The 24,170-nt window shown below is 39.1% G+C and overlaps 1 protein-coding gene across 1 annotated transcript; it reads right to left on the bottom strand.

Annotated features, from left to right (window-relative positions):
• Positions 1 to 334: 334 nt before the first annotated feature.
• On the bottom strand, positions 335 to 23,842 carry ZNF367 (zinc finger protein 367). The gene is made up of 5 exons (XM_040620142.1): positions 23,435 to 23,842; positions 9,445 to 9,595; positions 6,795 to 6,914; positions 5,485 to 5,623; positions 335 to 2,895 (listed from the first exon to the last, which is right to left on the bottom strand). The coding sequence occupies exons 1-5, from the start codon at positions 23,840 to 23,842 to the stop codon at positions 2,673 to 2,675; spliced, it is 1,041 nt and encodes a 346-aa protein (XP_040476076.1). The 3' UTR covers positions 335 to 2,672.
• Between the last annotated feature and the right edge of the window lie 328 nt (positions 23,843 to 24,170).

Below are 24,170 nucleotides of genomic sequence, written 5' to 3'. Positions count from 1 at the left end.
CTAGCGCAGTCGTTAAGCGTCTGCCTTCGGCTCAGGGCGTGATCCCGGCGTCCCGGGATCGAGTCCCACATCGGGCTCCTCCGCTGGGAGCCTGCTTCTTCCTCTCCCTCTCCCCTGCTGTGTTCCCTCTCTCGCTGGCTGTCTCTCTGTCACATAAATAAATAAAATCTTTAAAAAAAAATATATATATATAAAACGCCCCAAATAACAATATGGGAGGATGCAGGACTGTAGGTGACACTTCTACCTTTTCAATTTTTTAATATTATGGTTATCATATTGTTGATAGGAAGACAAAGTATAAAGGGTTCAAGAATGATCATGTACTTTAAACTGTAAATTAAAATAAATTTTTATTCAAAGCATCTTTTAAAATTACAGCATGTTTATTCTTATGCTGTTATCTCTGCCAAACTACAACTGAGCCATATGAAGCATAAAACACTTCAAAAATTTGAATGTAAACCACATTTTTAAAACAAAAAGCAGTCTTAACACACCTCAAATTTTAGATGCCAATGTATTTTGTCCGAGTATATAGCTTATATCAAAAAAGAACATTTTAAATATTTCTAGTTAGTTGTAATAATTTCTTAAACTTCCAATTACACAAATAAAAAATGTTTGTGAACATAACTATTATAGTTGACAAAAGCTGACCAGAAAAACAAACAAAAACCCTTACTTTTGAAGGCCTTAAATTTTATTATCTATGAATTGGGACGTATTTGCATTTTTTTAATACAATTTTACTGCCCTTCCTTTTTCAGGTAAGTTCATCAAATTTTAAATTTCCCAAGACTGATGAGTGTTACTTTTCATAGTTCATTTAAGTTATATTTGAGAGGAAAAATTCTAGAGAAAATGCTGAAACCTAAACCATGAAAATTCTGATGCTACAGTCTCTCTTACTGTGCTTATAAGTGCTCCAAGTTAAAATTCTATATACCAGATTACAAACAAAATTCTTAGACCATTACAAATATAAATTCTCTTATTACAAAAAAAAATCCCTCAAGATTTGTAATTTACTGTACAGAGGAATTACATTTTTAAAGTATGTCCTCATTCATACACATTATTTGTTACTATCACCTTTCACACTTTTGCTTCTTTCCAAGACATTTACATACCACCCCTTCCCCATGGCTATGCATTTTAAACTACCTGTGTACTGCAACACACTGGAATTTTTGGACAAAGAAGCCTACATTTTAGATAATGTTTAAACTACATCCATAGGCTACTACTTCAAAAAAGAAAAAAAAAAAAAAAAAAGGCGCTGAAGAGCCCATACTTCCCTCTATTACTCTGAGGTTTATTCCAATTAAGCAGTCTATCAAATTACCATGCTATGCATGTCGTTTAGTTTCTGCTTAAACAAAAGCTTAAATGATGGAGATTTATGCCTACACATAAAGGAGGTGAACTGCTCAGGTCTTGATTTTTCTGTTCATGCTTCAGTACATAAAGTGGTATTTAAAAACTTCATCTATTTGGAAAAATGGCTTAAAACCACCACACAAGTTAACACACTTGCAGTTGAAACTATTCCAGAAACCTACTTATTTGAGTAGCTAATATTTTCTGCAGTGTTTAACTGATAACTAAATTTAGTGAACACAAAATAGCTTGGCATGTTATTCTGAAGTAAAGCAAGAAGATGGCCTTATGCACTGAAAATATAAATAGGAGGCTTCCATTTGCTAATAATTCTAAATAAGCAGTACAATTAAAATTTAGTGTTTGCTACCAAAAGATCTAAAACAGTTCCCTACAAAACCACCCTGTAGATGTCCCTTTTATTAATAAAAATCCACGTGCCAAATCTCATTACAGGGCCCATAATATTAAAAAAAAAACAAACAAAAAACCAGTTACCAAGTTACCTAGACTTTGCAAGATTAATCACTCAATTTCAGCAAATGAGAAATATGCAATGTGCAAAAGTTCCCAAGTTAACATAATAGGGATGCCAAGTGCTTTTCAATCCTAAACATCATAGCGAGTTGTAAAGCCTCAGAAAGATAGAATAAGACTGCTATTACTCCAATTCTGAAAATTCTCAACTACTGTGCATCTTACCAAGATCCTCAAAAACCTCATTTCTTCCAAAGTCCGTAACTTAGAACATCTTCCAAAATAGTCAGTTTTCCACTTCTCGTTAGGCACACTATTTTGCAGTTTAAAAGTACACACCTTACACACGCGTCTTATACTTTCTGGCTGGCTTCAGTGTTTACAGTATTGTTAAACATGCGCATATACATTGTGAAATGATCTTATAAATAATCTATGTCAACGTTCTTTGGCTACATGTACCATTCTGTTTTTTCATAGAAGTGTCTTACTCAGAAAGTGCTTCCTGTGAGAACTGCTTCCAATGAATGCATTAAACTTGCAAAATCTAGCTTCCCACAATATGTCCTTTTCTACCCTGTACTAGAAGTCCCATATTTACAAAATACTTTAAACTTTACAACAAATCCATTACCATATAAAAAAAGTGCAATTCTCTCTCACCCCATATTATGGGGCAATGACATTCTTCATAAATTTCTACAGAATAGCAGCCTATGATAAGCAAATAAGGTGCTTAGCTTACGCCCACGGATCTACTTTTTAAGTACGCTGGGCAGTACTTTTGTACAGTGGAAGAGTCAGTGTTCAGGCTACTGGCGGAGCGGCGCTCCGGTCAGGTTGGCGAGCTCTATGAGAGCAAGGGCTCCGTGCAGGCGCTCCCGCTGCTCCTGCAGCCGGCGCTGGGCACCGCGCTTCTCATCGTCCTCCTCGTCGGACTGCAGGTACTCCAGAGGGTCCTGCTGCTCCTGGTCGGCCTTCTGAACGAGCTTTCCTCTCAAGGTGGGGGCGCGCTGCTCTCTTGTTTCCCAGTACCTATATGAAACACGTGCACGTGAGCTAGGTGTATACGCGACCTTGTCAAATGTTTATTTTTCTTTTGAAAACAGGTTCTTTACCACGGTATTATTTTCTGTGTTTTAGTTTATAAAGCTATAAAGTAATTTCACATATATTACATATATTTCCCATTACGGAGGGAAATGTTCAAGGTCAAGAAATTGAACTTGCTCAGATTTCCAAAAATCAAAAATTGGCAGTTCTGGGTCTTCTACTCCAATCTCTATCATGGGTTTTTGTCAATGAATGAGAGCTGCCTTTAAGATCATATGAAGCAGACTATAGTAAAATACACAATAATAGAACAAATGTTATATGTCAGTTATACCTCAATAAAGAAATAAACTTGAAAAAAGTAGAATAATCATTAGAAACCTATTTCTCCTATTCACAGAGGGATGGTGACTTCTGACAGAGTTAACAAGAGAAACCTGAAACCCACATATGACAGATTAGTATCTGTAACACAGAGCTTATTAAAAAATGTAAGAGGTACCACCATTATTCTTTTACGTAGCCAACTGATAATTCCCTAGAAAAAATGTCCCACCTTTAGGTAACTGAAGAAAGGTGTATTTAAAGAAGAGTAGCACCTCATACAAAAGTGTCCCAGACAAAGACCTGTATATTAACACTCATAGCTTTATTTGTAATAGGCAAAAACAACCCAAATGCCCAGCCACAGGTGAAGGAATAAGTTGAGGTGTATCCATACAACAGATTACTACTCAACAGTAAGAAGGAATGAAACTAGGGTTGTAAGGTGACAGATGGCAGCTATACTTGAGGTGAGCAAACATTATGTATAGACTGGGCAAATCACTATGTTGTACACCTGAAACTAATATAACAGTGTGTGCCAACTCTACTTCAAGTAAAAAAAAAGAAACAAAAAAACCCCTAAACTGGGGAAAAAAAAATAAATAAACCACTGATACAGTTAACAACATGGATGAATTCCAAAATAATTACATTGAGTAAAAGAAGCCAGACAGCAGAAGTACATACTGTGTGACTCCATTCGTATAAAAATCTAGAAAATGCAAACAAGTTTATAGTAACAGGAAGCAGATCACTGTTGTGTGCGGACCAAGAAAGCAAGGAATGGCAGGAGCGATGAATTACTAAGAGGCAAGAGGAAACTTTTGGAAGTGACGGATATGTTCATCATCGTGATTGTGATGACGGTTTCACAGGGGTACACATATGTCAAAACATATCAAATTGTACACTTTAAATGTGTATAATCTATCATGTGTCAATTGTACCTCAGTAAAGCTGTTTTTAAAATTACACACAAAAATAAAACAACTACTAGATTTCAGGAAATCCGACATCTCAAACTGGAAAAATCTGGTCAATACCCAAAGGTATAAAAAAAGGCATGCAAATAGTTCAGTATGACTTGAAGGACAACTAGGAAGAGAGAATGGCAAAGAAGCTTAGCAAGGACTTTGAATGCCATAATAAAGGGTTTCGACTTTACACTGAGTAGAATCCATCAGTCTGTCACTGAGTAGATGGAGAAAGAGAGGATGAAGGCAAAAAGACCAAGAAATTTCTAACTTGGACAAAATTAGAGTTAATGGGGTGGCGGAGGCCAGGCAGGAGGAAGGAGGGAGGAAGTGATGCAGTAAACAAGACGAACACATTGCCTCCCCAAGTGGAGCTTCTGGTCCAGCAGGGAGGAGAGACACTGAACAAATAAATAAGTGTGTGATGAAGGTTTTGAAAGAGAAAACACAGTGTGTTGTAAAAGCATATTAAGTTGGTCTAACCTTGTTTGTTCTGGGGGTTAGTGAGCAGGTTAGGGAAGAACTTCCTGAAGCGATGTTCGACCCCGATAAGAAACAAAGAAAGAGCAGAGTAGGTAAATGAAGAGAAAAGCGGCATTCTGGGCAGAGGGAGCAGGGGGCAGAAGCCGGGGAGCCAGTGAGAGTGGTGCGGACAAACAGGAGGCCCGGGAGCTGGAGACAGTTACGTTGCCAGAGGGAGGCAGAGCTACAATAGAGATTCCAGACTTCATCCTCAGTGCAGAGGAATCCGAAGTAGGGAGGGTCCCGACCAGCTGAGGCTGGTTTGTACACAACAAATGACTCCTTAAATCAAAATACCTTTAGAAACAATTTTTTATACTGGCCCCCTTGGTGCCATTAAAAAAAAAAATTAAACTGGGTGCTTTGTAGAACTTTACTTTAGAAGAACCTCTAAGCTGTATCCCAGTAATAATCAGCACATATCTAATAGAAAATGGAGAGACACTGCACTGTGGAATACAATACATATAAAACACTCTTAGAAAATGAGGAAAACTCTTGTTTTTAAAATAAATTGTGGGCTGGGCACTCAGACTAATTAATATCATGTATTTGTTTTCTATCACACACCAGATCCTCATGCCACTCCTAACAATTCTGTGGTTTTAAAGAAATAAAGCACCATTTCTAGTTATTTTATAAAATGTATATAAAAGCAACTTATTTAAAACGAGAGAATGGTCAGAGCTCCCAACATCAACCCAGGTGCTGGGCGGTGTTCTGCAGTGGAGTGCAGGGAGAACCTTACTTGGCCAACCACTCGGCGGCAGCCTGGTTGTCCACAGCCTGGTGCTTACTGAGAGCGTCTGTGGGCTCCTCCCGTTTCAGCCTGGCATAAGGGTGCTTCGGACAGTGGCGGTTTGCATGGGTGAATCTGCTTAGGCAGCCTTCAAAACATAGAGGGAAACACTTATCAGAATCTGGACATCCAGCAGACGTGGAAAATGTTCAGTTTCCCTGGTATCCAAGAAAAGTAAATTAAGACCATGGGATTTAGCATTCTATAACTTGGAGGAAAAAAAAAACCACCCTAAGGGGAAGCAGTTCCTTCACCTCTTAGTCATGGCCACATAAATGCATTAACCCCACCAGAAAGTGATTTATTAGCAAAAATGGTCAAAACCTCTGACCTAAGAATTCCAAAGATTTCCTAAGAAATCTATTGTAAGGAAACATCCCGTAAGATGAACAAAGCTTTACGGAGGAAGCCATGCCCCTCAGCTTTGTTGGCAACAAACACACTTTAAAAACAAATATTCGATATCCAACATTGAGTCAATCATTATGCATATGCTTAAGCAAGCGAAAGTGTGTAAACATTTGTGGGGTTTTTTTTAATTTAAATTCTAGTTAGTTAACATACAGTGCAATACTGGTTTCTGGAGAAAAGAGTGTAGACATTTGTAACAACTGACAACAATCAAGAGAACCACAGAGCAACAGCACAAAACTATACTGAATTTCAGGTATAACTACGTAAAAATATGCAAGGAAAACATCTCAAGAAACTGTGATGAGAGATTTAGAAAATCACCTAAGAAAAGTGATAAGAAATTACTAACAGTGGCAGTAAGATGGTAAAATCTCCCCCTTTATTGAAAATTTAGACAATGATGTGTTTCCTTCAATTTAATAGTTAAAAAGTTTAAAACCAAAATAAAAGCCTACTATAAAGGCTGTATTTACTTTTATAGATCTTTCCACCACCACTAACTGAATATACTATTATTTTTTTAAGTAATCTCTCTGCCCATCATGGGGCTCAAACTCCCAACCCCAAGATCAAGAGTCACATGCTCTGCCGACTGAGCCAGCCAGGTGCCCCCTAAATATACTGTTTTTAACTACCCTTGAAGATTTTCATCTAAAAAGAATATTTTATTTAAAAATCAATCATTTCCCAGAAAACGAGCACGGATCACAATTTAGAAAGAGAGCTTATGATGTTTTATAAAATTTACATCAAAATCTCTCCTCCTAAAAAAACCTCAAGTAAAAGATATTTTAACTTTTAACTCACAACCAGTTATTACATAAACTTAACTCCTAACACCATACCATTTTCTGAACAAACAAAAGGCTTCTCTCCGGTGTGAAGACGCTGATGTGTTTTGAGCTGTCCACTTTGAACAAAGGCTTTTCCACAGTCTGGATAGTCACACAGATAGGGCCTCTCACCTAAGTAGACAAATATGATGTATTACTTCTGAGACAATAAGGTGAGAAGAGAAAGGGACAGAGAGAATCAACCTCTAAATACGTCCCGACTCCAACAATAAGACATGTCACAGCCTCTACGAAGCTGCAAGTGTTAATGCTGACAGCAGCACTTCGATGCTTCCAAGCAGCTCTCCACTGGCAAGCACAGTAATACTGTCCTTAGGCCTTGAGCTTTTAGGTTCCCAGGTTGAAAGCCTTGAAGTTATCTTTGGCTTATCCGGTCGTTTTTCTCCCCATAATCCAAATCACTAGCTCTCCCACTCCTGCTTTCCTTCCCACTGCAACTTTCCCTGGTCGACTGGCAGACCCTCCCATCCAGAAGGAACCCTAGCTGAGCTCTAATCCCTGCACAGCACTTCTGGAGTGAACGACATGGAACACTTGCTTTTGTCATTTGAACTACCTCCTAAATCACTTCAAACCCTACTACAGCCCTTGAACAAGTGAAAATGATCTGCTGACTTTCAATGGTCCCCTAATAGCTGCACTACAGCTACTGGGTTAGAGGGCAGGGTTTATCTTGACTTCACTCCTGAGATTCATACCATAAGGCTGTTCCTCATCTCATTCTACCTGAAAATCCAATCTTTGCCCATTCAAATCTTCCCAGTGCTATAGGTTCTCAGTGAAATTCCTCCTACCTCCCTGCTACCTCCAAATAACTGAACTCTATAACCCTTCACAAACTCAGCATCCACTGTTACTTACGTATCCTGGTACTCTCCTGATACAAACAAAGATGTATAATACTTTGTCCATTGCAATTCATACATACAACGCAGTGCTAGGCTTGAGAAAGTGCTTGAAAATATTGTTCAACCATAATTACACTTGTTATTTTTTGAAAAGTCATTCTTTGATAACAATTATGTACTGGTCCTTCCCATATGACTCAGAGAACTGTTCACAAGTTCTCCCTAGTTCCTCATTATTTAGAAATGTAGTAAATGATTGTATAGTTAAACACAAATTAATAAAACACAAGATATGGGGGCTTAAAATATTAAGAGGAAAGTTTCTTACAAAGCATTTACATACTGGGGCTTAGCCATACCATGCAGATCTTGAGCTCAGTTCTCTGGCATATAGCACAGCAGGCCAAGGCCTGAAAGTATTGGGGTGACACATGGTAGATTGGTGGCAGATCAGGCCTGAGACTCAGGGATCTTATCATTATGCCACAGGGTCCTGAACATTTTCCACACTGGCAACACATACTTTATGGCCTGTGAACCAGTTATTTGGGGGTATTTCAGACTAATTAGATTGAAAAAAATCTGAAAATTCTCAAAACCAGATATTTCATTTAGTAATGGTTTTACTGAATGGTACCTAAAGTCAAAACCTCTTGGCCACCTTAGTTTATAATGATTCAAAACTAAAACTTTACCCTTTTCCAGGGATTTAGCTAAGAAAACTATATTCTAGCATATTATTAAAATGTATCTTTCCAAAAACAAAAAAACAAAAACTGGGTGGTGACCCACATACACAGTGAAAAAAACAGGTAACTAAGGTTTAAAAGCCAAGCTCTAGACCAGTACTGCCCAATGGAAATATGATGTGAACCACTTCTAGTAACCACATTACAAAACCAAAAAGAAACAGGCGAAATTAATTTTGATAATATATTTTATTTACCCCAAATACCTAAAATATTATAGTTTTAATATGTAATCAATATCAAAGTCATTAAGGACATTGTTTACTCTTTTTCATACTAAGCATATTTTACACATGCTGCCCATCTCAATTAGACTCAAGTGCTCAGGAGCCACATATGCTACTGTATTGGCAGGCATCACCCTAGATTCAAGGGTGTGGGAAGCTGTAAGGCAGTGGTCATTAATTTTTTGGTGCCTCAGTTTCCTGATCTGTAAATTATTGAATACCATTATTAAAACCAAAAGGCTCCTTCTTCTGGGGCCAACTTTCTCTGTGGAAAGAACAAGGGCCCTCTCTGTTATTTCTTTGCTTTTAAATATGGCATTTAAAATATAAGTATAGTTTCTCTATACAAAGAAAGCTATGTGATAGTCCTGGGTTAGCTACCCACAGTACATTTAATTCTGAAAACTTATACTTCACCTTAGGTTAGATGGCTAGGTCAAACATTCTGATGACACACTGAGGATTCCAGAAATTCTGCTAAACACGTGACACATAGTGTTTTAGTATTTGGCTTACAAATCAGTTTTAACAATTATACAAACAACGCAAGGGCCTATCACGTAAAATTCAGGTAGGTAGAATGAAAGAACTAATTTAGCAATAACATTCCTACGACAACTAGATTAGTTACCATGGTACCTTTAGAAGTCACATGGTACCAATGTTGAGAAAACCATTCCTTCCTACAAAAAAAAGAAACGGACTATACAATGCCTGTTTGAAAAATTTCACAATAAGGAAATATAAGGCAACTAAAATATTAATTTATGGGCCCAAACATCAAATCACCTTTAAGTATTGCTTCTACTCAGCTTACCTGTATGAGTCCTTTTGTGAGCCTGAAGTGATTTCTCCCGTGGAAACACCCTATTACAGATGTTACAGCGGATTCTGCTGGACGAATGCTCTCCTTCATTTATTAGATCCCGGACAGTATCTGCTCTGGGTCGACCACGTCGGATTCCATCCTATTAACAGTTTGTGTAAACATTAATGTCATTTCTTGGATCCACTCATTAAAGTAAAATATCACAATAAATCATTTGTTAAATTCTTGAGTGACATCAGTGAAAATGGTTGAGTTGGTAGTTCCAAAGGCCCATCCCACCACAGTTCACTGAAAAGTCAAGCAAACTGTCAAAATCACTTTTATCACAACTCCAGAAAATAGAGATTTACAGCAGCTCAGTCAACAATGAATCAAGAAACAGGCAACGTGAAACAGTGAGAAAGCTTTGCAGCGTTTTTACTGCTTGCCCTTGCCTCTCCCTGTGGCCCACGGTGGTCTTAAAAAGCCTCCATTCCCAATATGGGAACTTAGTCCCTGGCTACAGAGAGAGCAAAGCAGACCTGATTCTAAAAGAATTCTGTTTGTCTGTCTCGACCTGTCTGAGGGCTACTTGAAGAACTGACACAAAGTGTTTGTCTTTGTTTTACCTAACTTAGAACTCTCTTTGGGCAGAAAAGCAGTTAAACAGAGGGCATCGCTCAAAAATCTTGTAAGGCCAGTAATAACTTGCTGTCCCCTGGGGCAAAAGATTTCAATTGAGACAAAAGGACACATCAAAAGCTTGGGAGGAAAAGCCGGAGAGAGTTTCTTTGGGAAATTAGGGCACTGAAAAGTGCCCTGGTATCCTAAAGATAAAAATTTAGGAAGCCACACTTAGCCAGGGCAGGACAAAAGCTCAGAAAAGACCTGATAAGACCCTAAGCTTTCACGTCTGACTGACCCTCTGCTAGGCACAAGCAGGAAAAGAAGGCTAAGGCAGAGTTGTGAGGAGTCTGAGCACCGAAGGAGAGCTATAACACAGAGCCGTTTCTGCAAGTCAGGGCCTTCTTCCCTTTCAATTTTTGACTCCAGGCATTCAAGAAAATCTCTAGCAATGTTGAGCTGACTACAAACTAATGAAACAGAAATTTAGAGAACAAACACAACAAAGAATAGAGTTCACAAGAATAGTTTAGAAAATTCACAAAACAAATAACCCATTTTCAACAACATGTAAAGAAAAAGTATGGTCCGTACAGAAGTAATTAATAGAAACAAAGTAGAAACTGGTCTTACTACACAAAGACTTTAAATAAACGGTCTTAAATATGCTGAAAGACATAATGGAAACCATGGACAAAGGACAAAAGGAAAAGCAGGAGAACACTTTCAACAAACAGAAAATAACAACAAAGAAATAACAACAAAGAAATAAATTAAAAGGGGTGCCTGGGTGACTCGGTTGAGCAACTAACTCTTGCTTTTGGCTCAGGTCATGATCTCACAGTCTTGAGATCAAGCCCCACATCAGCCTCTGCACTCGGCAGGGAGTCTGCTTGAGATTCTTTCCCTCTGCCCCTTCCCCTGCTCACTCTCGCAAATAAATACATAAATCTTAAAATATATATATATAAATATATATTTATATATTTATAATGTATATTTATATATAAATAAAATATATATAATACATAAAATATATATTTATATATAATATATATTTTTATGTATATTATATATTTATAATATATAAAATATATAAAAATATATAAAAAAATAGAGGAGAGCTCTTTAAGTTTCGGTGAAAAACAAGCTCCCCCCTGGACATATAAAATTATATATATATATATATAAAGAAGAAACCAAATAGAAATTCTGGAGCTAAAAATTATAATAAATGAAATGAAAAAATTCACTAGAGAATTTGAATGGCAGATTTGACTCTCAGGAAAAAAATCAGCAAATCTGAAGATAGGTCAACTGAAAATATACAGTCTGAGGAACCTAAAGAAAAAAGAATGGACAGGGGCACCTGGGTGGCTCAGTCGTTAAGCGTCTGCCTTCGGCTGAGGGCGTGATCCCAGGGTCCTGGGAGCCTGCTTCTTCCTCTCCCACTCCCCCTGCTTGTGTTCCCTCTCTTGCTGGCTGTCTCCCTCTCTGTCAAATAAATAAATAAAATCTTGAAAAAAAAAAAAAAAAAGAAAAAGAATTTTTAAAAAAGAAAAAAAAAAAAGAATGGACGGAGCCCAAGACACCTGTAGGACATCAAGTGTCTTAGTTCATTTGGGCTACTGTAACAAAATACCACAGACTAGTGTAACTTATAAACAACAGAAATATATTTCTCACAGTTCTGGAGGATGGAAAGCCCAAGCTCAAGGTACCAGTATGGTCAGGTGAGGGCCCTCTTCCTGGCTTGTAGCTGGCACCTGCTAGCTGTGTGTTCACATTGGAGCTCTCTGGAGCCTTTTTAATAAACCCTCTAATCCCCTTCAAGAGGGCTCCCACCCTCATGACATAAGCACCTCTCAGAGGCCCTAACTCCTAACACTATCATTTCTGGGAGTCAGGATTTTATCACACAAATTTTGGGGTACACACTCAGAGCATAGCATCAAGCATACCAACATACACATAATTGGCGATCCAGAAGGCAAGAGAAAAATGGGCAGAAAGAATATTTGAAGAAATAATGGATGAAAACTTCCCAAATTTGATAAGATATAAGTCTAGACATCCAAGAAGCTCAATGAACTTCAAGAAGAATAAACACAAAGAAAAATACCCACTGAGACACATTAGGTCAAAATGTCAAAAGACAAAAGGCAGAGAATCTTGAAAACAGGAGAAGCAATTCATCAGGTACAAGGAGTCCTCAATAAGATTAACAGCTGATTTCTCAGGAGAAATTAAAGAAATCAGTAGGATGACATGTTTAAAGTGCTGAAAGGGGAAAAAAAGTCAACCAATAATCTTACATCCAACAAAATTATCCTTCAGAAATGAAGAAGAAATTAAGACATTACCAGATAAACATAAGCTGATAGAGTTCATGGCTAGTAGACCTGACATAAAATAAATGTAAAGGGAGTTCTTCAGGCAGAAACGAAAGAGCACTAAACAGAAACTCAAAGCCATACAAAGAAAAAAAGAACGCTGGTAAAGGTAATTACATAAGTAAATACAAATGCCAAAAGTGTTGTATTTTTGGCTCGTAATTCCTCTTTTTCTCCTATACAATTTAAAAGTAAAACAAATGCCAGGTGCACCTGGCTGGCTCAGTCAGAGGAGCATGCAACTCATGATCTCAGGGTCGTGAGTGCAAGCCCCACACTGGGGACAGAGATTGTTTAAATAAATAAACAAACAAACAAACTTTTTAAGAAAAGACAAATGTCAAATATAGTTTAAAGATTTTTTTTTTTTTGACAGAGAGAGAGACAGACAGCGAGAGAGGGAACACAAGCAGGAGGAGTGGGAGAGGAAGAAGCAGGCTCCCAGTGGAGGAGCCCAATATGGGGCTCGATCCCAGGTCCCCGGGATCACGCCCCAAGCCGAAGGCAGACGCCCAACGACTGAGCCACCCAGGTGCCCCCTCAAATATATTTTAAAAATTATAAATCCATGTTAATGGGAACATAATATAAGAAGATGAAACTTGTGACTATAACAAAGAGGGAGAGATAGAGCTGGATAGGAGCAGAGTTTTTGTACACTCTTGTAACTAAGGTGGTACTAATTCAAAACAGATTGTTTTAAGACTAAGATTAATTGAAATTCCGAGGGTGATCACTTAAAAACAAAACAAAACAAAACCCTGAAAACCTAAAAAGGAAACAAGAATGAGAATAGTATACTACAAAAAATAAAATAAAATAAAATAAACACAAAGACGGCAGTAAGAGAGGAACTGGGAAACCAAACAGGTATAAGACACAAAGAAAACAAATAACACAATACCGAAAGTAAGTTCTTCGTAACAGTAATCACTTTTCTTTTTTTAAGATTTTATTTATTTGCGAGAGAGGGAACACAAGCAGGGGGAGGCGGAGAGGGAGAAGCAGGCTTCCTGCTGTGCAGGGCTCCATCCCAGGACCCTGGGATCATGACCTGAGCTGAAGGCAGATGCTTAAGGACTGAGCCACCCAGGAGCCCCAACAGTAATCACTTTAAATGTAAATAGATTAAATTCGCTTATTTAAAGGTAGAAATTAGCAAAATTGATTTAAAAAAAAATGATCCAACTATATGCTGCCTACAACGGACTTCTTTAAATCCAACAACACAAATAGGTTAAAAGAGAAAGGATGGAGGGGCTCCTGGACGGCTCAGTACAGCATGCCACTTGTGATCTCACGGTGATGAGTTCAAGCCCCACCTTGGGCCTAGAACTTACTTTAAGAGAGAAAGAGAGAGAGGGAGAGAAAGAATGGAAAAAGGAATAACAATTATAAACACTCACTCACCTAACAACAGAGCCCCCAAAATGTATGAAGCAAAAATTGACAGAATCGAAAGGAGAAGAAGTTCAAAATAGCTGGAGACTTCTACTTTTAATAATAGATAGGACAACTAGACAGGTCAACAAAGTTATAGAAGACTTGAGCAACATCCTAAGCCAACTAGACCTAATACATATATAGAACATTCCACATAAAAACAGCAAAATATGTATTTTTCTCAAGTGCACATGGAATATTCCCCAGGAAAGACCATATGTTAGGCCACAAAGCAAGTACTGACAAATTTTAAAAGACTGAAATCATCCAAAGTATCTTCTGTGACAAACACGGAATGAAACTGTAAATAAAAAACCAAAAGAAAAATGGAAAATTCACACACAGGTGAAAATTAAACACAGTCTTAAACAGCCAATGGGTCAAAGAAGCAATCACAAAGGAAATTAGAAAATACCTCGGAACAAATGAAAACAAAAACACAATATATCAAGGCTTTAGGGGATACAGTTCTTGGGCTGGAGGGCTTAATAGATGATAACGACACTACCCAAAGTGATGTACAGAGTTAGCTCAATCCCTAGTAAAATTCCAAAGGTCTTCAAAAATTCAGAAATGGAAAAAATGATCCTCCAACTCATATAAAACTGCAAGAGGCTCCAAATAACCAAAACAATATTTAAAAGGAGCAAAGCAGAAGGACACACATGTCCTTATTTCAAAACTTACTACAAAGCAGCAACAATCGAGACAGTGTGGTTCTGGCATAAGGAAAGACACATAGACCAGTGAAACAGAATTGAGAGGCAAGAAATAAACCTATATCTATGGCGAACTTATTTTCAGCAAGGGTGCCAAGAACATTCAATGGGTAAAGAACTGTCTCTTCAATAAATAGTTCTGAGATAACTGCATTTCTACATGTAAAAGAATGAAGTTGGATCCCTACCCTCACATGATATTAAAAAATTAACTCAAGGGTGCCTGGCTGGCTCTGTCAGAAGATCATGCAACTCTTGATCTCAGGATAGTGACTTTGAGCCCCACACTGGGTACACAGATTAATTAAATGAATAAATAAACTTAAAAAATAAATAGGGAGTAACTACTTAGTAAGTACAGGGCTTTCTTTTGAGGTAATGAGAATGTTTTGAAACTTGATATGTAGGTAGTGGTTGCACAACGTTGTGAATTACTAAATGTCAATTACACTTTAAAATGGTTAATTTTACGTTACGTGAATTTCACCTCAATTTTGCTTAAAAACTAAGGAAATCTGAATATACTATGGATGTTAGTTAATAACAATGTATCAATTTGGTTCATTAATTGTAACACATATTTCATGCTACTGTAAGATGTTAGCAATAGGAAAATTGGATATGTGATTTATGGGAACACCCTGTACTGTCTTAACTTTTCCATACATCTAGAACTAATCTAAAATAAACACTCACTTGAAAAAAAAAATATTCCTCATGTCCCAGGTTAGGTTAAATTTTACACATACAAGTTACGTGAAAAAGTATAAAAGGATTATGTACAACTACATCCAAAATGAAGATGCTTTTACTGCCTGCAATATAAAAAACCTAAAGCCTTCCAAATGCTTACAAACATCAGGCCAAAACCTTGATGGATAACAATAAGCTCCCGGAAAAATTCCATTCAATCAATTTTCACTTTGAAAGAAAATTCCAATCTCAACATGGATGAGCTATCTTATAGGAAAAGTCAAGTTTAAAAAATTCTTAGATATTACTGGGTGTTATACAAGAACAATGAATCATGGGACACTACATCAAAAGCTAATGATGTACTGTATGGTGACTAACATATCATAATAATTAAATCAAAAAATTCTTAGATATTAAAATCTATTTCCATAACAGTCAACAGATGGAAGCAACCATTGGCAGAAGAAAAGGGCAGAATATACAATACAATGGAAAATTATTCAGCCTTAAAAAAAGAATCCTGCCATGTGCTATAATGTGATGAACCTTAAAAAACCATGCTAAATGAAATAAGCCATTACAAAAAAACACATACAGACACACACCACAAATTCTACATGATTCCACTTATATAAGGTATCTAAATTAATCAAACTCTTAGAAAATAGAATGGTAGTTGCTAGGGACTATGGGGAGAGAGAAAAGGGGAGCTCAATGGGTATAGAGTTTCAGTTTTGCAAGATTAGTAAGTTCCAGAGATCTGTTACATAACAATGTGCATGTAATTAACACCAAAAAAAAAAAAGATTAAGATGATAAATTTCGTTAGGTTTTTTGCCACCAAAAGAAAACAAAAGGAACATGGAAAGGCACTACAGCAGATAAAAACACTAAAAATATTCACTGCCCCTCTCTCACTGTGTGTGGGTAAAGGAAGCCAACTTGGCCACATGACTTCCTTTGGCCAATAAAATGTGAGTGGAAATTATTTATATGTATATAAGCAAAAGCCTTAAAAGCCATCACATGGTTCCTTTTCATCTCTCTTTTCTCTCTGCCTTGAGACCCAAATGTCCCAGGTAGGGGATGCTCCTTCTGGGACCCAGAATGAAGAGGATAAGGCACATACCTGCAATCAACCCACCCAGGACATGTAACATAAGCAATGATAGGCTGAGATCGGGATTTTTAAGTTTGTATTCTACAGCATGCTTTAGTTTAAACTAACTGACTAAGGCACTTTGTTTTTTGGGGGTTTTGTTTTTGTTTTGTTTTTAAAAATTTTATTTACTTACTTGCCAGAAAGAGCACAAGCAGGAGGAGCGGCAGGCATTGGGAGAAGCAGGCTCCCTGCTGAGCAAGGAGCCCAACGTGGGGACTCCAGGATCTCTGGGATCACCACCTGAGCAAAGGCAGACACTTAACTGACTGAGCCACCCAGGCGCCCCAGGCAGTTTGTTAATAAGGATTTGTTGATGGGATAAAAATCTCATCAATTCTTTGCTGATATGGAAATTGCCAAAACAGATACATAATTGATGCCTTTCCCCAACATTATATAACTCTTTAAGAAGTTTCCATTTATAATGAAGCTAGGAATTGGCAAGGCGCTACCCGGGGCCTTGACTTATGTTTAAGTCCAAATTAGCAAATCGACTTGTAGCAATTATTGACAGTTATCAAATACCTTCACCTTCACTTCTTGGCTTTGATACTCACTAGCTACATTTGGCTCTAGTCTTGCTTGCTAAAACTGTTTACCCAAGGTCAGCAAGGAAAGATGTAACCAGGAGTAAAATTTGGGAATCTATTTCCATCATTTATTGAGCTACAATAATTGGATTGTTGCTGGCTATGTTTATATGATGAATAATTGCTTTAAATCTTGTTTTAAAAATGTAAAATGCAAAATAAATAAGTAAATCATCTAAGATCCATAAAAACAGCAGGTTATCCTACTAAGAAATGGAACATGTAGGGGCGCCTGGGTGGCTCAGTCGTTAAGCGTCTGCCTTCGGCTCAGGGCGTGATCCCGGCGTTATGCGATCGAGCCCCACATCAGGCTCCTCCACTGGAAGCCTGCTTCTTCCTCTCCCACTCCCCCTGCTTGTGCTCCCTCTCTCGCTGGCTGTCTCTCTCTCTGTCAAATAAATAAATAAAATTAAAAAAAAAAAAAAAGAAATGGAACATGTAATCAGGTTAATTAAAAACCTTAGTGATGTAACTCCTCTGCCACGAAAGGATCTTTTCCTAATATTTTTTAAATACATAAAAATAATGCAAATGCAAAAAAAAAAAAACTGGACCACTTCCTTACAGCATACACAAAAATAAACTCAAAAATGGATTAATGACCTATAAAAACTATAAAATTCTTAGAAGAAAACATAGGCAGTAATTTCTTTGACATTGGTTATAGAAACATTTTCTTAGATATGTCTCCTAAGGCAAGGGAAACAAAAGAAAAACTATTGGGACTACATCAAAATAAAAAGCTTTTGCACAATGAAGGAAACCATCGACAAAACCAAAAAGCAACCCACTGAATGGGAGAAGATATTTGCAAATGATATTATCTAATAAGGCGTTACTATCCAAAATATATAAGGAACTTGTACAACTCAACATCCAGAAAAACCAATCTGATTAAAAATGGGTAGAGGACCTGATTAGAAATTTTTCCAAATACATACATACAAATGGCCAACAGACAAATGAAAAAATGCTCAACATCGTTATTAATCAGGAAAATACAAATTAAAACCACAATGAGATATCATTTTATTCTTGTCAAAATGGCTAAAATCAAACAGACAGGAAATAACAAGTGTTGGCACAGATGAAGAAAAAAGGAACACTACTGGGGGGAATGCAAATTGGTACAGCTACTGTAGAAAAAAGTACAGAAGTTCCTCAAGAAATTAAAAATAGAATTACCATCTGATCCAAGAATTCCACTACTACTTACCCAAAGAAAACAAAAACAGTAATTCAAAAAGATATATGCACCCTATGTGTATTGCAGCATTATTTACAATAGCCAAGATATGGAAGCAACCCAAGTGTCTATCCATAGATGAATGGATAAAGATGTCTTACACACACACACACACACACACACACACACACACACAGAGGAACATTACTCAGCCATTAAAAACAATGAAATCTTGCCATTTGCAACAACATGGATGGACCCAGAGGGCATTAATGTTAAATGAAATAAATCAGAGAAAGACAAATACCATATGATTTCACCCATATGTGAAATTTATGAAACATAACAAAGGAAACAAAAGAGATGAAAATATAGATTCTTAAATACAGAGAATGAACTGGTAGGTACGCTGGGTGAAAGAGATAAAAGGGATTAAGATTACACTTATCTTGATGAGCCCTGAGAAATGTATAAATTGCTGAATCATTATAGTGTACACCTGAAACTAATAACACTGTATGTTAATTATGCTTTAATTTAAAAAAAAAAAACCTTAATGATACAACTCCTGTGCCATGAAAGAATCTTTTCCCAGTATTTTTTAAAGATTTTAATTTATTTGAGAGACAGAGGGAGGGAGGGAGGGAGGGAGGGAGACGCGGAGAGAGAGCCAGGAGAGGAAGAGGGAAAGAATCCTAATCAGACTCCTTGCTGAGCGTGGAGCCAATTTGGGGCTCGATCTCATGACTCCCAGATTATGACCTGAGCTGAAACCAAGAGTCTGAGGCTAAACCAACTGAGCCACCCAGGGGCCCCTCCCAGTATTTTTAAATACATAAAAACATATTGTTGCCTCTATTATAATATTTGAAGTAAGAGTTTAGTTAATATGAAAAATTTTAGGTTGCCCATTACTATTTTCTGTTTCTAGTAAAAAAAAAAAAAACCTATTTTCAAGCACGTATAATGGGGTTTGAGTATTTTAAAAGTTAACAATTTGACTGCTTCCCAGCTTAAATCACATATTTGCATTTTCCAAATGAGAAATAGAGAGCTAAAAAAAAAAAATACAATATAATACAACATCTTAGCCATATACAGGTAAGGCTTCACTGAATGTATCATTTCAACTGAGAAAATTAAGTAAGGAAAGTAATCATCTGATGCCCTAAATAAATGAATAAAGAGCATCTTTTAATCATACATACAAAAATAAGCTCTGTTACTTAAAGAAGGTCCTTTTCATTTTGGCCTTAGCAATAAAACCATGTTTCTAGGTACATTTTGACAATAACAAAGTGTTAAGGAACTCATCAGCAATCAAATATAACTGTAGTCTAACAGACTAATTTTGTCAGGACTGCTTGATGGTTCACAAGAGAAAGTAAAGTTAAGAAATGCAACCCGGGGACGCCTGGGCTGCTCAGTTGGTTAAGCATCCGACTTTGGCGCAAGTCATGATCCCCGACTCCTGGGATCCAGTCCCACATCAGGCTCCTTGCTCAGCAGGGAGCCTGCTTCTCCCTCTGCTTGCTGCTCCCCCTGCTTGTGCGCCATGCTATTTCTCTCTCTCCCCCTGACAAATAAGTAAATAAAATATTTTTTAAAAAATACAACACATTCTATATATTATGTGGCAACTCCTGCTGAATAAGCTACTATAAAGAAGCAAAATGATTAAACTGCCAAAAATATTTGCATTCTTTGGTAAATTTAATTTTTAAGAAAGAATCTCGGTACCACCAGAAGGTAGATTAGTGATTTTCAAAGTGTTTTCTGAAATAGTACATGATAAATGGTTAGAGTTTCAACGTCAAAAGGTTATTTCTCAAAACACTTAGAATAATGTATACATTTACGGAGATTTTAGAAAAAAGTTGTATTCAAACTGGGTTTTCATGTGATGAACAAAAAAACTAAGAGTCCTTGACACATTTTTATACAAAGTAAAATTCAAATAAAGTGCACAAATGCAACCTAGAAGGAAAAGAAAATTAGGTCTCAGAGGAAGGCACATGTACCTTGACAAGAAAATGAAAAAAATGGAATTGATCACATTTCCCTTTTCAAATTCAGGTTTAGATCCAAATATCCTTTGGCTTTCGTATCTGCTTCCTCATTCTATCCCCCACCTTGACCTATCTGCACAACTTTCTGAGTCTTAATTTGCATTTGTCTGCTGTATTTTGTATACCCATAAAGCATTTCAGTTGAGATACACATAGGTATAAATAATGTGTATTTCATAAGTCTGCTTTCATCAGCTTGATACTAAAAAAATAATAAACCCCTAAAGTCAATTCACACATGATATATATAGGAATAATATCATGTAGGGATAAGAACAAGGGCTCTGGAAGGTTCTAATCAGTTCTGCCAACTAAAGTTAATCTTGGGGACTCTTTTCTCTAATTCCTCCTTGCTAACCAGTAAACAAGGTAAATTAACTTAAAAATTCAAAACATTCAACACAGAGCCCAGCAGTTTGCTATGCCAGGCAATAAACAGTGGCTACTATATTAACATGTTTAATATAGTGCTGATCAAAATTATATGTACCAATCTGCTATTTGTAAGACTATCTGCAGTGTTCAGGTGACAGAAAGGGTGGGTAGGATAGGCAGCTGGCAAGTCCTGAAAAGTGAATGGTATCTGAGGCTATGCACAGAGAAGCTGAACCACACAGGTCCCACAGTGAAGAAGTGACCTCATGAACATAGTCTGAGTAGAGGGTACAAGGTGCAGAGGCTTGGAAATATCCTACGGCAGAAAGAAATTAGACCTGCTCACTTCCCTCCCCTCCCGGAATTCTACAAACGAAGAGAAGATAGTGCTAATATATAATTATACCCCAACAGCGCTAAGCAATCTTGCGATGAGGGGCCAAAATAAGTTGGTAGATGACAGCTGTTCTCCCCACAGGCAGAGGAGGCAGCATAGGGCAGGAACAAACAAGAGAGCAAGCAAGAGCTGACGCTTGGTGTGAGGGTCTCAGATGTTAACACCTCCCCTGGGAGCAGTGGCAAAAAATAGACAATAAACGAACACAAATGTTGTCCTTAAACTCACAGCTGTTATTGCCTCTAACCTGTATACTGAGAAGGGAATAAGGGGAAACATGTTACTGGTCTCCCATCTTTCCATAAAGTAAACAGCACGATTCACTCACGATGCATATAGAGATAAAGAACTACAAGTACTTTAGAGGGAAAAAAAATAAAGGGGGATGGAACTCTCTATCTTCAGTCTAGAGTGTACTGATTACAAATGAAATTGGTTAACATCCTTAAATAAAGGTATATCCCAGACCTTTCCCCTCAAGATGGGAAAGCTAAATGAACGAATTTTTGGAGCTGTAGTTGGATTTCTTCATTAACTAAAGGACAAGTTAAAATCAATTCATCTAGTAATTTTGAAATACAACTGGGACAAGAAAAAAGTGAAATATAAAACAGCCTTTTCCGTTTCTCAAGTTCTTCATATTTTCTTGTATATTTTACCTCTGAAAAGAGGTAGACAACGAAGAATTAAAATTTAAACCCATGCAGTGTGTGAGCAACTTTCATGCAAGGTTTGTGAACGTAAGTCTGTTTTAGGCCAAAAAGAACATACCTATAAGTTTCATTTATCTATTATATTAATCTTCTTGGATAATCCAAAATTAGATTACGTCATTATTAATTAAAAAATGCAAAATCTTCCACAATTATTTGTGCACATATGCCTTTATGGTTCTTAACTATATAACCTATTTTTTTAAAGGCTAAATATGTCAACACAGGAAAATACCTAGACTACCCAGCCATCTTACTAAGCCATCTTGCTACCTAGTGACAGCAACAGTGATTGTTTCCTTCACGAACTCACTTAGCACTGTTATGAATATTTCTACCACTTGTTCTTTCAAATTTCCACTGTTGAAAATTTTTACTGAAGCGCCCCTTCAAGAGTTGAAAGGGTGTCAAAGCACAGTTTTATAACTTTGTAGTTCTTTAATAATAATGCCACTAGTAACAAAGTGTATATCAATTTCCTCAGGGCTCAAAACACAGGGAGTTTCAACATCTTTGCTACTGCATGTAAACTTGCTTCAATTTATAGATACAGTATTTACCAATATAGGCACTTATCCAGTGATTTACTTGTTTTATCTTTCGGCAACTGCTTACTGACATAGCCATTTAACAAATAGAATCTGAATATTAATCTTATATTAGCACAATTCACTCATAACAGAAATATTTACCAAGCACTTTTATTCAGCATTTAGAGTGTGCGGTATTAAAGTTGAGAAGTCTTCCAGAGAAAAATGATCCCCACCCTCTAGGAGCTTACTGTCTACAGAGAACTGTACGTCAGCAGAGACGCACTTCGAATATATGCTTCAGAATCAGGAGCCACAGCAACTCGACCATAGTCCCAGCTCTCCTGCTACCTAGCTGTGTGACCTTGGGGAGGTCCCCTCACCAATCCCTCAAGGACTTAGTTGCCTGATCCGTAAAGTGTAGACTTGAACCAGAACCAGGTAGTCACATCTTTCCCAGCTCTAAAGTCTGAGAGCGCGAGCAATTCGAGGTTAACGACAACAGCGTCCCAGTCTACTGTGTACTCTCAGCAACTAGCATAGTACTCTGGATGAATGAGAGGCAGAGAAGGCCCAACTTCTGCTGCAGAAGATCCCCCTATGTCCCTTCTCGCTTTTCGGCCATCTCTGCACGGCAGCTTTAGTAGGGCCAGGGTATCCGCACCGATGGAGCAGAATCTACGCAAACCCCTGCCTTCCTGCACCCAGAGGAACAGCTGAAGGCCCGCAACCCCTCCAATCCCTCTCCGGCCAGACAGGACTCAGCGGTCAACCGAGCGTCCGTACAGCTAATGCCCTGCCTCCTCCGCGACCCCAGACTGAGCGGTCGCTCACTGCACCTGCTGTCGAGTCGCCTCCGGTCAGCCCGCCTCCCCTCCGCTAGCGTCACGTGACCGCCGCCCCGCCTCCCCCCCCGCCGGGACCCGATTTTTGGCGCGCGGCAGTGACGTCAGCGTCCTGTCACCCGCCCCCGCCGCGGCCGGAGCGACCTCACGTTTTAAACTCGGCCCCGCCCCACCCGCCGCGTCCGCGGGCGCTGCCGGCTCCCGGGCGGCGCCGTTAACGGGCCCTGGCTGTCCCGCGCCCCGCCCGCACCGCTCACCTTGAGGTGCCCGCTGTCTGGGCTGCTCGCTTCCTCCTCGTCCTCACCTCCAGAGGCAGCGGCGGAGGCGGTGGGCGGGGGCGCGCCCCGGCCTCGGAGCCCCGGGTGCTCGGCGGCGGCGGCGGGCAAGGCGGCCGAGGCGGCGCCCCCCGCGGCCCCGGGGCTGAGCGTCACGTTGTGCGCGTTCTCGCCCCAGCGCCACGGATACACCATGAAGTCGCTGAAGCCGGGGCTGGTGGGGATGAGCGGCGGCGGCGGCTCCGGCTCCCCCCCGCCGCCGCATGTGGGCTTGATCGGGGTCGTCCTGATGACCGACACCAGCACCCGCTTTGGGGAGTCGTGGCAGAAGATGACGGGCGGCGGCTGCGGCGGGGTGTCCGCCATCGGCGCCTCCATGCCCCGGATCATCGCCCGGCCCCGATCCGCAGCTCCGGCAGCCGCACTCCCTGAGCCGCAGTCTGTCCCTTCGCTCCGCTCGCCCGCGCTGCTCCCGAGTCGCCGGCTCTCAGTCCCGCCGGCTCATGGCTGGCGGACGTTTCCCGGAATCCTCTTGCGCGGCGGCCAGCGAAGGAGCGGAGCGGCTCGGCGGCCAGCGCCAGACCCCAACCCTGGGTCAGGCCCGCCCCCCGCTCTTTGTACTCCCCAACGCAGGCTGCAGCAGCGGGAAGCTGCGGGCGGCCTGCCTTTCGGTGACAGGAAAGCAGGACGTGCCGCGCCGAGCCCCCGAAAATAACAA

Source organism: Ursus maritimus, unplaced genomic scaffold (genome assembly GCF_017311325.1).
Source record: "Ursus maritimus isolate PB19 unplaced genomic scaffold, ASM1731132v1 scaffold_34, whole genome shotgun sequence".
Classification (NCBI taxonomy): Eukaryota; Metazoa; Chordata; class Mammalia; order Carnivora; family Ursidae; genus Ursus; species Ursus maritimus.
Note: the sequence above shows the minus strand (reverse complement) of the source record. Positions and strands in the feature narration are given on the sequence as shown.

Excerpts from the sequence above, each read along its gene's own strand:
- ZNF367 (XM_040620142.1), bottom strand. The coding sequence starts at position 23,842 with ATGATCCGGGGCATGGAGGCGCCGATGGCGGACACCCCGCCGCAGCCG. Across the intron at positions 6,915-9,444 it reads TCACAAAAGGACTCATACAG|GTGAGAGGCCCTATCTGTGT; the intron begins GTAAGCTGAGTA and ends TTGTCTACTTAG. Across the intron at positions 2,896-5,484 it reads GCCGCCGAGTGGTTGGCCAA|GTACTGGGAAACAAGAGAGC; the intron begins GTAAGGTTCTCC and ends TGTTTCATATAG.